The sequence below is a fragment of the Balaenoptera acutorostrata genome, chromosome 1, assembly GCF_949987535.1.
Source record: "Balaenoptera acutorostrata chromosome 1, mBalAcu1.1, whole genome shotgun sequence".
In the NCBI taxonomy this organism is placed as follows: Eukaryota; Metazoa; Chordata; class Mammalia; order Artiodactyla; family Balaenopteridae; genus Balaenoptera; species Balaenoptera acutorostrata.
The window spans coordinates 132,895,091-132,910,235 of NC_080064.1; the positions used below are offsets into that span (position 1 = coordinate 132,895,091).

Below are 15,145 nucleotides of genomic sequence, written 5' to 3' on the forward strand. Positions count from 1 at the left end.
CTGAGTAAAGGAGACGAACATACAGGAGTTTTCGTAGTGCCTTCAGACACCAATGAAAATTACATTTTAAAATGCGGTTTTTCGGAGCAACTAAGCCCGTGAGCCACAACTACTGAGCCTGCGCGTCTGGAGCCTGTGCTCCGCAACGGGAGAGGCCGCGACAGTGAGAGGCCTGCGCACTGCGATGAAGAGTGGCCCCCGCTCGCCGCAACTGGAGAAAGCCCTCGCACAGAAACGAAGACCCAACACAGCCAAAAATAAATAAATAAATAAATAAATTAAAAAAAAAAAAAAAAATTAAAAAAAAAAAAAAAAAATGCGGTTTTTGAGCCGGCATCAAAGACTCATTTAGCAACAATATGACACTTCAAGAGAAAAAGAATAACTTCTAGACTTGCCCAGAAAGCAGCCTTTCGCTCCCTCTTTTGTAAGAGCTAACACCGCAGATCCGTTCCCAGTTTAACTGCATCAGAACGAGGAGACTCGTGGAAGGGAGAAAATGTGGACCGTTCTCTCTCCACCAGTATCATCACTTGGCTTTTAATTGGACTCGGTCACATATTTGTTCATTGACATGGCAGCTTGCAAGGCACACCGCCTCTCTGTTTTTCTGTTTGCTTTCAACTTTTTTGTTTTTAAAATTTGAACTCTAAGGCATGTTAGAGCTCCTCCTGCTGGAATTTTTTTTTTTTAATCACTGGGATTCTAATTAGTAAACGGTAACTCGTCTCCATTTTTTCCACTCGGACTGATATGAGTGACCGGAAAAATACCACGTGGTGCATTTAAAACTGGCCTTTTAATTCACCGGGTATCACAGGTCAGGCAGAAATGAAACGCTGGCACAACGTAAATCTTCTGTAAGTCTTCAAATTCCCTGTGCTCAGTTTTCTCTTGTTGTTGTTCTTACAAAAATAAGAGGAATTGGAAAGTTAGCTTTTGCATCAGTATTCCTAATTACATATTTACCCTCTTTGAGATAAGGCCCCAAGTCAGATATCATGCCCGAAAGCTTCTTGCTCTCTATCAGAAAGGGGCAAAAGGTCTTTTCCACCTTTCCAAAGCAGAGATGAATTTTACACTTTCTTATAGAGATCCAGTGTTGCCTTTTCCCTCCCCATCCTTGCTTGTTTTGCTTCTTCTCCCTGACTTGAGATGACAAAGGAATGTGCATCTCAGAAGTAGAAGTTTGCCTCTCCCAGTAGCTAGTTCTTAGCACCTCCTTCCCAACTTCTCCTCCTTCCCCCAAATGTCTGAGTTGGCCAACCCCTTCCCCTGGTGCCTGGGGTGGGAGTGAGGGGAAGGGCAGGGAGAAGAGGACAGAAGAAGATGAAGAGGGTTAGAAATAGTTTTACCCCAGCTACCATCAATGGGAGTAGGTTTCTACATACAGCATGTAAGTTCTTAGATCTCTTTGGGCATTTCTTGAAAGAGAGAGGGAGAGAGAAGGGAGGAAGGGAAGGAGGGGGAGAAAGAGAGAGAGAGAGAAAGTCTTCCGAGGGGACACTGCCTAACTTCATTCAATAGCCATGTGCGTGTAAATCTCTTTAAAAACCACATCCTCTCGCTCTATGTAGTTTTCTCATCACTATATTCCTCTTAACCGTCTGCTTCTTTGCATACCTTTTAGTCTTTTTCTCTACCCAACTTATCTGTCGTCAGTGATACAGTACAGAGGCTAAAATATAAAAATTAATCTCAGAAGTAATGCTTTTTAGGAATCATATTTTAAAACAACTAAAAGCCCTCCAGAAGTTATTTGTTTTATGAATTAGGACTTGGAGCAAAACAAGTAATTTTGCCACTTGTGCTAAAGAATAAGATAATACTTGATTTCTCAAACTGACAGTACTTTTTCTAGCTTTTTTTTCCCTTCATACATACTATCTCCTATTCCTGGAATGTCAGTCCCCTCCACTTGTTTTGTTTTCTTCAAGTCCTTCCAACCCTCCAACCTCTTTCCATCCCCAGGCTAAGACTCCAGGTGTCCCTGAAACTCTTGAGGCATAATCCTGCCGTAGCACTTACCCAACTGTGGACACTGTTTACTTGTCTCTCTTCCCAGCTCAAGTAGAAACTCCTGGGCAGCGACTGTCTTTATTTCTGTACGTCTAACTCTTAATACAGCACCTAGCACATAAACAGGGCTTATTGAGGTAATGAAAGAAAACAAAATGTGTTGATGTTTGGTGTTTAATCAAAGTTTATTTTTAGAATTAGCCCAATATTTAGTGTATTTTAAGAAGCAATTTAAACACACTTTCTCTCTTGTTCTGTTTTGTTGAAGACCTTGCCTGGCTAATTCTTTTTACAGCTCATAAACTGAGCAGATTTAATGTGGGCAAATCATCCCTTAAGCTGCCTTTTTGCTGCAGCCACAGAAGTGGGTTTATCAGTACCATCCTTACGGGTGAAATCCAAGTCAGATATGTAAAATAAAGTAAGGAAAGTGTGGCAAGGTAGGTTACATTAGCACTTATCTCAGAGACTAAGTTATACAGTATATTATATGTTTGCGTCATCAAATAAAAACTGTGGACTGTTTTTCTCCTTATGTTCTTATTTCAAAGTCTGTCAATTGATTCATACTTTCCCAATAGCATACATTATAAAATCGTGGGTTCATTTTCACAGGGGAAAGAAATGCTGGCTCTAAAATATAGCAAGAATCATATTAGAGAATTTTTTGAATCCTTTAAATGGACTCCGAGTTCTCTGTTCTCTCCAACATCTACTGTAAACTATTCTTGGACAGTATCGGCTTACTCTGTTACTAAAGCTAAAAGGCCAAAAATATGCTGGATAGCATCCTATAGTATTTTTGATAATAAATTACAAAATATTATCTTCCATGTGGACAAAATCATGACTGTTTATAGCATGTTTCTGAACTTATTAGCCTTAGATTTTTTAGACGTGTAAAACCTGTTTTTTGAATAAATGCTCAAATCAAGAAGCAAAGCACAACACAATGCTGAAATTTAAAATGCTGTGTCCCATAATCTGTTCTCTTAGAGCAGACATTAGCAAGAGGAAGTCCTGGGTCATAGTTAGTTGCCTTTCCATTTCACCGGGAGGTGTGCTCCTGTCGGATTTATCCTTGGGGATGTTCACTCATTCATGTTCTCGAACTTCTGGTTGGGACACTGCCCCCTGCAGGTGCTGTGGAAGGCTGAGGCAGGGTAAGGAGTAATCTCAGGTTTTAGGAAAGTTTATAACGTTGTTTAGATGCCTTAAACTTTGAAAAATGATGCAAGGATTAAGTAATTCCAGAGGGTCGTGGAGAAGCGAGGCGTTTCAGTTCCTGGGAAGGAGATAACTATGGGCATCTCCCAACTCAACTGATTCTGACGCCACCAGAGCCATTTTTGCCTGGGGCCACTCTAGAGCCGAATGCAGCGGAGTGCACTGTGGGAGGCGCTCTTCACAATTTTAGAAAACTCAGAAGCAGTTTTTGCTTTTGTTCTCTTTTGTTTTCTAAGAAATTCGTCCAATGTAGCCCTCAAAAAGGAGGTGCCTTAACTTCTTGTGCTTAGGTAGAGAAAACCCTTCATTTTTTTTTTTTGATCTGTTTCATCAATAAGATTAAAAAGTTGTGCAAGTTGGTATTAGATTCTCATGGCTCCTAGAAACCTGAGATGTATAACTCTCTCATGATCCTAAATGCAATTATCTGTAAATTAAATTTTGAGACAGTTATATCTTAAAGCTGCACCTATATCTAATAAGTAGAACTTACGGTATAAATGAAGCCTATTGCATATCCTTTTTTTATGCAAATAACTATCCTCTTAGGCAGATAGCATTCCTCTAGAAGTATCAATCTTTGAATATTTTTTTGAGGGTGTTCCTTTTTTTTTTTTTAAATTTGGGTCCACCTAGCTAACTAGGTTGGATTTCAATCATACCCTCTCCAAAGATGAGAGTTTGGAATGCATGGTTAGATGTGCTTAGTTTCTATACCTACTGCCATTTTCATGAGCAAATACAAGCTTCCCTAAACAAGTAGTTATTCTTCTGGTGATGACTAACAAGAAAACTACCGTAGCATAATATCTTTGTCTTTATAAAATAAACCTAAAACTGACCCATGCTTGAGTCTAATTTCCAAAGGTATCAAAGTATTTCTACAACCATTTCTTCATCTTTCTTAAGATCTTTTTCCAGCACTTTCTCTTTTTGCTTTTACTTTATCTGGCAAGTGAAATGAATTGCTAATGAAGCAAGGACAAAATCATTTATTATGTCTTAGAACAGTTTTCAAAGCACAATCCCAGGACCAGCAGCATCAGTATAATCTGGGAACTTGCTAGAAATATCTCACCCCTTTAAAAATTCCATGTGGGGCCTAGAAACCGGTGTTTTAACAAGTCCTCTGGGGAATTCTGAGGCACTGTCCAGTTTGAGGACCATAGCCTTAGAACATGCCAACGTAACTGCCCAATAGAAAGAATCCTGGCCTGGGAGTCATGATATCTTGTTTTAAGCACAGGAAAGGACAGAGCCTGAGCTACATAGACCCAGTCTGGCTCACATACTTGCCAGACAGATAAATCCCACTTCCCATCTTGAAGAGGAATAAGGGCAGGGGCAGAGAGACCAAGCCATTTCAGTAATCAGTGTTATGCTGATTACCAGGAAGCAGGGAGCTAGAGGAAAGGTAGCTTCCATCCTCACCCCCATGCTGATGCACCCCTGTTCAGATTGTCTCTCATCATGAATACCTAGAACCAGTTAACCCAAAGAAGAGCAGATGAAAATTTAGTTCTTCCATTCTTAGAAGAGAATCGAACAAGACAGTAAGACAGCTGACGCATTCTTCTCTCTTATCAGTGTAGACAGTTTCTCCCCCACCATGCCTCCCACCCCAAGTGACCGTTTGACTTTCTTACAAAATTTGTCATTGTCCAAAATACTGCAAACGGTCCATCCCTGCAGCTACAAATGCAACTTCAAGTATTACATCTTTCCCTTTGATTTGGAAGCAGAAACACAGCTTTTCTATTGTAACCATAAACCGCCCACACACAACACAGTGTTTCAATAAACACTAAGTGATGCAAGATGCTCCATTGCAATATAATGGGTAACTTAATGAAGCCCATCACTGCACAAAGTAACAGAGGAAAATTTGGTACAAAACAAATAACTCTGCTTGGCCCAAAACAAACTGTCTTATGAGGTGAATGTCTTTGGAAACTCTTTGAATGGTTAGGAACTAGACCAATGAAATGAACCTTAACAGTAAACCTTAAATGTTTTTCTGGTGTTGAAGTTGGCAAACATCTTAGCATTACTTATTAAGAAAATTCACACTGAACAACTTAATGCTTCTCTTGAATTGCTTTCTTTAGAGATTATTGGGGGGTTATTGTTTTAGAAATAAGATGATGCTCATTTCTTCCAGTAGGGTTGACGGACTCTTTTTTTTTTAATAAGTAAAATTATTTTATATATAAATAGTGAAGAAGCTAGTAATCATAAGCTTTCATAATCTATGACACTGACACATTAAAAAAACAAAAACAAAAAAAACACCAAAACACTGTAATCTTTACTTAAACATTCTAAGACCGAGACAGTGAAGCACTGGAACACACTTTTTAGGGTTTTTTTTTTTTTTCCCTGCAATAATGGCCAATTATGCTATTGTAATTACCTAACCAAGCTATTGTAATTACCATCAGTCAAGGGTTGACAGACTCTAGGAATTTTAATTACTCAGTACATACATGGGTTACTTTAACCTGAAACCAAGCATATTTTAAAGATGTTATAATTGTTTTAAGAGAACATGATGGAAATTTTATCTTTTTTTAATCATTAATTCACCACACAGGTGTGCAATGCCTAGGCAATGCCTTAGGGACTCCGTTAAAGTGCTCATAATGGGGGGGCTTCCCTGGTGGCGCAGTGGTTGGGAGTCCGCCTGCCAACGCAGGGGACGCGGGTTCCGGCCCTGGTCCGGGAAGATCCCACATGCTGCGGAGCAACCGCGCCCGTGCGCCACAACTGCTGAGCCTGCGCTCTGCGGCCCGCGAGCCACAGCTGCTGGGCCTGTGTGCCACGGCTGCTGAGGCCCGCGCGCCTGGAGCCTGAGCTCCGCAGCGGGGGCCGCGGGGCCGCCACCGCAGCGGAGAGTGGCCCCTGCTCGCCGAAGCTAGGGAGAAACCGCGCGCAGCAACGAGGACCCAGCGCAGCCAAAAATAAATAAAACAAAAAATAAATAAATTTATTTTTTTAAAAAAGTGCTCATAATGGAAAGGTTCTCCTGATTTATTTATTTGAAAAAAAATATTATGAGCCAAAGGCGACGCTGAGTTCTGGGATACGGTGGTAAACAAGACAAACAAAAGACCTGGCACATAGCAGAAAGTTATATTTTTCTGGTCTCCTGCCTTGCCTTCTATGTGCAGTTGCCCGTTACCGTGGACCTTGTTGTGTCCCATCAGCATGGTCCAAAGATTGGGGTGGAGATTAATGAGAAGTTTCTGTTCCATCAGAGTATTTCAGTCTTTCTATTCTCTGTCTCCATCAGTGAACTCCTCCATTCCACCTCATCACTTGATTTCTAGTTTCTTTAACCCCATTATAGACCCTCATTCTCTTACGACTTTCACATTTTATGTGCCACAGTTAAAATCATATTTGCCCCTGCTTTGACCACACTATTGTATTTTCAAGCTCTGAGAATATATTCTCAGAGTCTGCCTTACAAAATTTTGCCTCAATTTTCCCACTTAAACGGGATGCCATAGTAAAACCACGTGCATATTTCTCTCATCCCATTCATCTTCCACTATGAATAGGTTTTGAGTTTTTAAAAATCATGCAACATAATACAGTCCACATAGTACATGCTCAATAAATAATACATGCAATGCATAACTGGAAAGCATGTTATAGATCACCTAGTCTGAGTCTCCTGTGTCATAGATGAGAAAACTGAGGCTTAGAGAAGTTTAGTGATTAATGATTATACATACTGGCAATTGGAGCTGAAATCCACACCCTTTGACTTCTGTGTAAACTTGCTGCCTCAAATATAAACCTCTGACAAATGCCTCAAAAGATTGTATTTCTGGCCTCATTGGACCCGCTCACCTTGACCTGGTCTGTACTCTAACCTGGCTAACCATCCTTGTATAGGTACTTTTCAGTCATTCATTTGTTTGTCTACTATTTAATAAATATTTATTCACTGCCTTCTAATCACATTATACAATGATGAATATATGTAATAAATACAGAATATGTGGTCTCTGCACTCAAGAAATTTGCAATCTGTTGGAGGACACAGGCAATAATCTAGTAAATAAATACATAATGGCAAGCAGAGTTAAGTGCTATGAAATACATAAAACTATGAAGCCATGAGGAGTGGTGGTTGGAAACTATAGGATGGTCAGGAAGTGCTGAGGAATGACATTTAAGCCAAGAACAAAAGGATCAGCAGAGAACTCAGTTTGCATTCCTTTCTCTCTTGGCTACAACCCTTGGTCAAAGCTATCACATATGCATGAAACAATTTCCAACCCACCATGCCACACTGTGCTCTGCCCCTCACTGCGTTTGTCGTTTAAGATCCACTTTTTTTCAAATAAAATCCCCTAATTAAGTCCATCCCATTTTTAAGCCTCTGGTAGAGTTTCCCTTTTTCAAGTTCAAATTCTGGCCAACTCTCTTGCCCCTCCTGTAACTGCTTAAATGCTAAGAATATATTTCTATAGGTTATGTGACTAATTGTCAAACTCCCTGAGGAAGAGCCTGTGATTTACTATTTATTCCAAACATCTGCTGAACAACTGAGCAGTCAAATACCCTGTAGGTAGAGTTTCCAAGAGTCTAAATCCTACATGCCATTGTAGCTTCTTTTTTTTTTTTTTTTTTTTTTGCAAGAGCAATGATTTACTAAAAAAACAAAAAAAAACCCTCTTAATATAATGTGAAGATCAATGGTTATCACAAGTATTCATAAGTTGTTTCTTACTTCTAGGAGTAACTTTCATTTATTCATTTTGTCAAACATTCAGTGGCTGAATGACAAGCCCTGAGCTAGACACCACAAGAAAATGAAGATGAGTAAGACACAGCCCATTTCTAATCAGTCACAATAAGCATATAAACCTAATTCTAGAAATATGTTGAGATTCTACAGAAGCATCAAGATAGGGAAAGGTAGGTCAGAGAAGACTTCACCAAGGTGAGTCTTGCGGGAGGAATAGCAGGTTCCAGCAGATAAACAAAAGAACATTGAGAACATAATTGAAGGCAACACCCTGCTAAACACTCTATGAAACAACTCAAGTGGACATGACCTCTGGCCTCTGGAAACGTCACATCAAAGGAGAAAATGATGTAGGTTCAAATCCAGGACATAAGTTAAACAAATATGGCCATTTCAAATGAAAATGAGCAGTATGCTAGTGAAAGCGCATGTGTTTTTGCATGGTCATAAGTGAAAAGGAAATTATAGGAGGATTTTTCTCAGCAGGAAATTGCCGAAACATTTCAGGTGGTCATGGTAGCAGGTAGCCTTTCTGCAGGAAAAGGACTGACTTGTTTACTCAAATTAAAGAGCTAGTAGGGATTGGTTTAGTTTCATAACTGTGCCTATAAAGTATCTCTAATTACACTTTCAAAAACTGAGCGCCTGCTTAGTAATGAGACTTAGTATAAGAGGTTAAACTGGAATGCACCTTCCCAAGGAAACCTTTCCTCTAAAGCCTCCTGGACATTTTTCAAGTACAGGAGGCAAAAGAAACTCTACTAAGATCTATGAGTTTGTGCTTAAGTGGTCAGTATTTGTACCATTAATCAACAATATCTCTTTTGTTTTGATCTTTCCTTGACCATCTAATTTTATCTTATAGCTCTGTAATTTTTTAACATTTCATAACCATTTTCTTTAACTTTTCTAACTTCACTCCTTCATCCTGAGAAAAAATATTTGATTTGATCAATTTAGTGTGTCCAATACAGAAGAAAATTTCATGACATGACTGTAATTCCAGAAGGGTTCTTTCTGAAAAAAATCAATGGGAGAGTTTTATCAAGAAGAAAGGTTTCAATTTGCAGAATTTGTTGAATTTTGTTGGCTATAAACATTACTCTCCAAGATATGACATATAAAGTCAAGTACACACCCAAAAAAGCTTATTAATACATTTAGGAAATAAATGTATGGGTTCAGGGAAGAAAGAGTATTAGTTGGTAAAGCTGAGATTCTCAGATATAGTAATATTTCGTTATCTGGAGTTTATTCAGCAACCTCAGCTATTAGAAACACCATTACCAACCAAAAAGTGAGCAATACTGCTGCTAAGAATAAAACTTTTAGGACTCAGGCGCTCACCCTGAGCCTGTTTACACTTATTGTGGAGAACTCTAAAAGCCTTAATCTTTCTGACTTTCTACTGCCTAGCAAATTAGAAGTAAAATACAGAATAAATTGGAGAAAGCTACTGCTAAAGACAATGAGAAGTGATAATTAACATGCAGACAGGGAGAAAAAATAGGAAGAATATTACTTAAAGGGAAATAAAAATTCAAACCCCATCAGTCTCTGAGGCCTAAATACCTTATTAGTTCCTGGAGTGGGCATAACATAGTACGCTTCATACTCTGTTGACTGAGAAATATGCCGTGTATTTCAGATGGCTTTTAAATGACTTAATATTTTTATTAGTATTGGGAGGGACGACTTCAGTTTTTAGCAAGATTTGTATATGAAAAAATACCTCAATTAAAAAAAAAATGCTAGGTGAATGAAAGGTGACAGTATTAAATTATTACAAATGGCAGCCACTCCTGCTGACCTGTCTGTGCATGAGCATGTGCGTGACGGCTCTTTCTCAGTGTCTTTGGGATAACCTTCTGCTAGATATTCTACTTGTGTCTTTACCTGTCTCTTTCTCTCTTTCTAGCCGGAGACCACCCCCATCACCAACTCGTCCCACTATAATCCGTCCACTAGAATCCTCCCTGTTAGACTAAACGAAGTGTCTGGCATGGCAATTAATTACTAATGAATTATGCGAAAGCAAAATATTTGATAACCGTTGCAGTAAATCATGAGTAGTCGCATGTGTGGACATCAGTAGGCAAGTAACCAGTTTTACTAATGCATTCATCACTCACCTTCATTGCTCATGATATGTCAAACTTTTGGGGTTTGACTCTTGAAAACTGCTGACTCTTTGAGGCTTTATATGTTGTATCAACCAAAGTAGATTGTATAGCAGCCCGCTACTTTGTGGACCATTGGCCTACCCTGGCATATATTTGGAATTGCTTTGACAACTTTCCCAGGTTACCTACCAGATAGCCCATTCAATATAATTCTTAAGAGATAAGAGATGGTGGGCTTAGACCTAAATGATACATATTTATTTTCCCACATTCTGTTTTGACTGACGGAAATTATGTTGTCTATTATACATGTTTCCACCTACTCCGTGATTACCTATTTAGATCCTCTCTCCTTCCTCTTTATTTCATAAAACTGCTAAGAAGTGATTTTTTAAAAATTAGGATTCCTTAAAAATAAAACTTTTCCAGAAGCATGAGGTAGTTTGCCAAGGAAAAGTTAATGCATTGCTTGCTCTAGAGGGCTTCTCATGGCAATGTGTTTTGCTTCAAGGTAGAAGCATATTCAACAGTGAATTAAAGCTTGTTTTTTGGTAGTCAGTCAGTAAATTGGGCTAGTTTCAGAGTTCAAGGAAGAAGCAAAATATCCCATCTCTAGAAGTGTCTGCACAAATGTAATTTCTTTATTCACGTATATACTTACCTCCTCACAAGTTACAGTGAAGGCTGACATGGAAAATATTTAATTTTTTATATTGATCTAATTTTAAGCATGGCTAATTATACTTTGACACTAATTCCAGTTGATTTAGTTAGTTAGTGCAAAAATGTCTCCCTTCCCATGTTAATATGTAATTTCCTAATGTAAAAATTTAGCCTACCTTTAAAACAGTTTAATGTAACTTTTTAATCTGTTCTAGGCTTTCTTAATAAATCCTGAGCCTTACTATGGGATAGCCATATTTAAAGAATGGGACCTGGAATGGAAAGAAAAGATGCCCTACTTTGAGAGCAGAGCTCACACTCCTACAGTTGGACAACTTCAGAGTCTCTCTCTTTCCAGGTCATTCCAGAAAATAGTATTAAGACATCGAGATTTAAAGCAAATTGGCAAATTCTAACATTTCTAAAATTTATAAGAGCAGCTTAGCCTGGGGGTTAATAGTTCAGTCTTGAGGCTGACTTTTGGACTACCTAGAACTAGATCATTAGCATGTAGGAAACAGCCAGAAGCCAACCGGAATTTTGTCTGCTAACTGTTCCCAGACAGCAGACCAAGTATTCACTGCATAGTTGTGTCCCACGACACCATTTCATATTCTACAGAAGTAAATCAGGTTTAACCAACTGAAATGCCTCCCTTTGAAAGCAGCAAACATGATTTGTATGTTAACTTTAATTTCCTGTGTAGTTTATACCCAAAGTAGACGCCCATAAAGTATGAAGTAAAACTTTTAACCATTATTAAAAAGAGAACTTGCCAAGTTGAATGGCATTGTTTTGAACTTATTCTAAAGGGTTAAAACTAGTCCACTTAGGCAAAAATCAGAGAATACAAGATTTACAAAAAGGGCATTTCAACTTTTACATTGCAAGTGATTGTATAAAGAACGCCACCCTAAATCACCACCCTAAATCTTCTCATATCTTTTTTTTTCTCATGGAAAAAAATTAACTCTTTGTGAATGGAACAGATGTGCAAGATACATACTGTATTTTTAAAATAGTGTTGCAGCTAAGTGGAAATAAGTAAACATCCATAGTAAAATTAATAGTCTAAAGTGATATCTCTTCACAAAATTCCCTCTTTTTTAGGATCCCCTTTGCTCCTTCTTTTGAATTCTCTAAAATAGGCATCTAACAGATTATATACTTCAGGGTTTGGCTTTGTGCTGTATGTGGTTTTGCGTTTTGCTGTATTTCAAAAATTTCCTTTGGTTAAAGGAAAATGTTGTGGATAACCACTGATGTGTTCTTAGATCAGCACAAACCATGTCAAAGAAAACTGGGGATTTTTTTCCCAAGTTTCTTTGCACCGATTTTATGCATCATAAACAATGGCGTTTGTCACCTTTGGCTTTTGCTCTCAGATTATCACCCCACAGTTTCACTGTCCCAGTTATCTCTTCTTGTGTGTACATTTTTGTTTTGTTTTACTTCTAAGTTATTTCTAATAGAACCCAGCTTCCCCTGGAATTTCAGCAGTCATGTTGGAGAATATTTTCAGTTTACTGCAGTACTGTGTCATATGATTAGTATTAATCCCATTTCCCAAAGGGTTTGTATCCTGCTAAAAGGAGATGTCAATGTAAATGAAGTCAGAAGCTCTAGGATGTGCGGAGTGTGAAGTACAGCGTTCATATCAGGCCTTAAGATGGGAATGTCGCTAATGAGCTTTCTAAGTATTTCCCACACACTCGAGATCTTTTGTGTAACTTCATCCTGATTGCTATTATGTTGTCTACACAACAGATGTAGCTCCATCATGTCTAGTATAATAAAACATAGTGTTTTTAGGATTTGGAAAAGTAAACTGTATATGTTTATTTGATGGGTAAATCTATTTTATTGTCACATGCTAAATCTTGCATGCTTATTGACTAAACTGGAATAGCCATTTACTCAATTGTGGACAGATGATTGAAATAGTATTGAATTAGAGCAGATATATTGCATTTCCAGAAATCATCTACCAAGATTACTCCTCTGAATATTGCTTTTAGCTGTGTTTTGTAACATAGAAGAGCAGTAGGGTCTGTTTAGTTAGCAAATTGCCTACTTGTTCAGATACAAACTCACTCTATTCCAAAACATTATAATAAAACCAAGTTCCTGTGATATAACTATAAGCCTTCTGACCTTAGAATTAAAGAGTAGTCATATAGATTCATTTTATGACTTTTTAGAATAGACTGTAGCCATAATTCTCAAATATGAAATGGGACCTAATACCAGTATGTGATAAACGTTGATGTTTTCTGTGTACACACATATTTTCTAAGCATGTGTCCCTATGTATACAGTATATACATAGTAAATTTGTGTAAGTACATGTATTTTGTGCCCCTTTGGGTAAGTAGCTTTAAAAATCACTTGTTAAAATGCCATGAGCATGAGTGTGATTGTGTGTGTATTGTATATATATGTATATGTTTGGGTGTAAATATTTATACATGTGTGTATGTGTGGGTATGAATATATTTTTTAAACTGTGCTAATACAAGAGTTAGCTTTAGAGTATTTGCCATAATATGTGATAAAAGTGGTTCATTTCTCATAACATACGTGAGGTGTACAAAATTTTCTCCAGATTACATTCATTCTGAGAGGCACAAGGCTCAGAACTTCCATGACAACATGGTAGAATAACATCTACAGGCATTTGCATCTAAATTCACAGCATTGCTATCGAAGAAGAAATTATCTTTGCCAATATAGCTAGCTCATAGTAAGTGTAAGATCTGGAAACCTACCTTTAAGATCTCTGATTAGAATTATAAATTATTCTTAGATTGCTGAGGTGAATCTTAAAAAGCTAAGTTTGTCTACACAGTCATTTTTTTTTTCTCTACGGTAACTGTCAAAAAATTAAAATAGAGGGATACAGCAGTATAATACAAGTAGTGGGTTTTCTGAGTAAGTTTGCTTAAAATGCAGGGAAGAAGTTATGTAACACCTCAGCGGCAGGTCATCCATCCACTTTTTCAGGTAAACATTTTTCATTTGTCAAACAATGTAATTATTTGAAATGGACAGGAATCTCCTTAACATTAAGAATAAAGCTTAAATAGTAGGTCTCTAAACTATGGAACTCGATGAAAGAAGATAATATTTGAGACTCAAGCCATGAGTTTTATATCATTTCACTAAGAGGACTGCAAGCTGTGAGCTCAGAGTTTAATGTGAATGAAGCTAGATGGTTTCTAAGAAACAGTTATTCGTTCACTAGATCCCTCATTCCTTTCTTAAAAGCTCAAATGTGTCTTCTAGAACCTTCAGTCATCCTGTCTAGTTGGTATGTTTAACATTACGTGGTGCTCTGTATGGTGAAATTTTAAGAGTATTTTGAAGCATATGTAGTATATGCATTGCTATTTGTATATATGTGTAAGAATGTATGTATGTATGAGAGCAAGAGAGAGGAAACTCAAGGAAGAGTCTCCTGTTTGTCTTAAGACCTGTTCATACTGGTATTATTGGTGAGACTTTTCACCTCTCTGGTCTGGGGTTTCACACATGGCTCAGCTCAAGGCTTCATTCCTTTTTAATTTTTACCCTCAAATTCCTTAATGTAATGTTTTTTAAATTACGATAAAATTACTCTGTCTAATCTCTTGCATTGTATGTTGCCAATTTGCTAAAAATGATTCCTTCCAATCAGAAATTCCACCATTACTTGATTTGTGTTTAATTTCACATGTACAGCCTTTGTTTTGCTTGCCTGTATGTTTCTTTTCTCTCCCTTTTCTGAATCAAACTCCTCTTTTGCTTTTTTATATTAAGAAGCAGTGTACAGAAGCGAAGTCTTGCCTTCTCTGTTGATTCTTTAATTAATTGGAGCCAGAGTACTTTCCACTGTCTTCTTGGCACTTTCAGGCTTTCTTAATGCTGATATATGGATGGACTCTGTGAATGGAATTTTTGAAGCAAGTTCCTAAAGCCTGTATCATTCTTGAAGGTCATGTGTACCTATTGTGAAAATGTGAAGCTGTATTTCTGAACCTGAAATAAATGATAACATTTGAAGGACTCCCCCCTTCCTCATTCTTGTATATATTTGAGTCATGTCTATGCTTATCAGTAAGATCTGAGACTTGTAAATATTTATAACTCTTTCGATCATGTTGGTCCAGAATTACCAATGTGGAGAATGATAGCATTTGGCATTACTGTCATTAATTTGGGGAAGGATGAGATTTTTAAAGGGAGCAAACTGGACAAATCAAAGGCAGGAGAGTGGGAAACATTTTATTCCTGATTTGAAGTCATTGTACTAAGTTAAAGAAGAACACAAACCTTAGGCAGCTGGAGGGTACAAAGTGACACTTGCCAATAA

General features: G+C 37.7%; 1 protein-coding gene across 3 annotated transcripts in view; it reads left to right on the plus strand.

The window, feature by feature from the left end:
- DNM3 (dynamin 3) overlaps positions 1-14,839 on the plus strand; it is a 579,267-nt gene extending 564,428 nt beyond the window's left edge. For all 3 annotated transcript variants that reach the window (XM_007165323.2, XM_007165324.2, XM_007165325.2), the window contains one exon: positions 9,927-14,839. In XM_007165323.2, coding sequence (XP_007165385.1) covers positions 9,927-9,996 — 70 coding nt within the window. In that variant the 3' untranslated portion in view covers positions 9,997-14,839. The remainder of the gene's footprint in view (positions 1-9,926) is intronic.
- Positions 14,840-15,145: the final 306 nt, after the last annotated feature.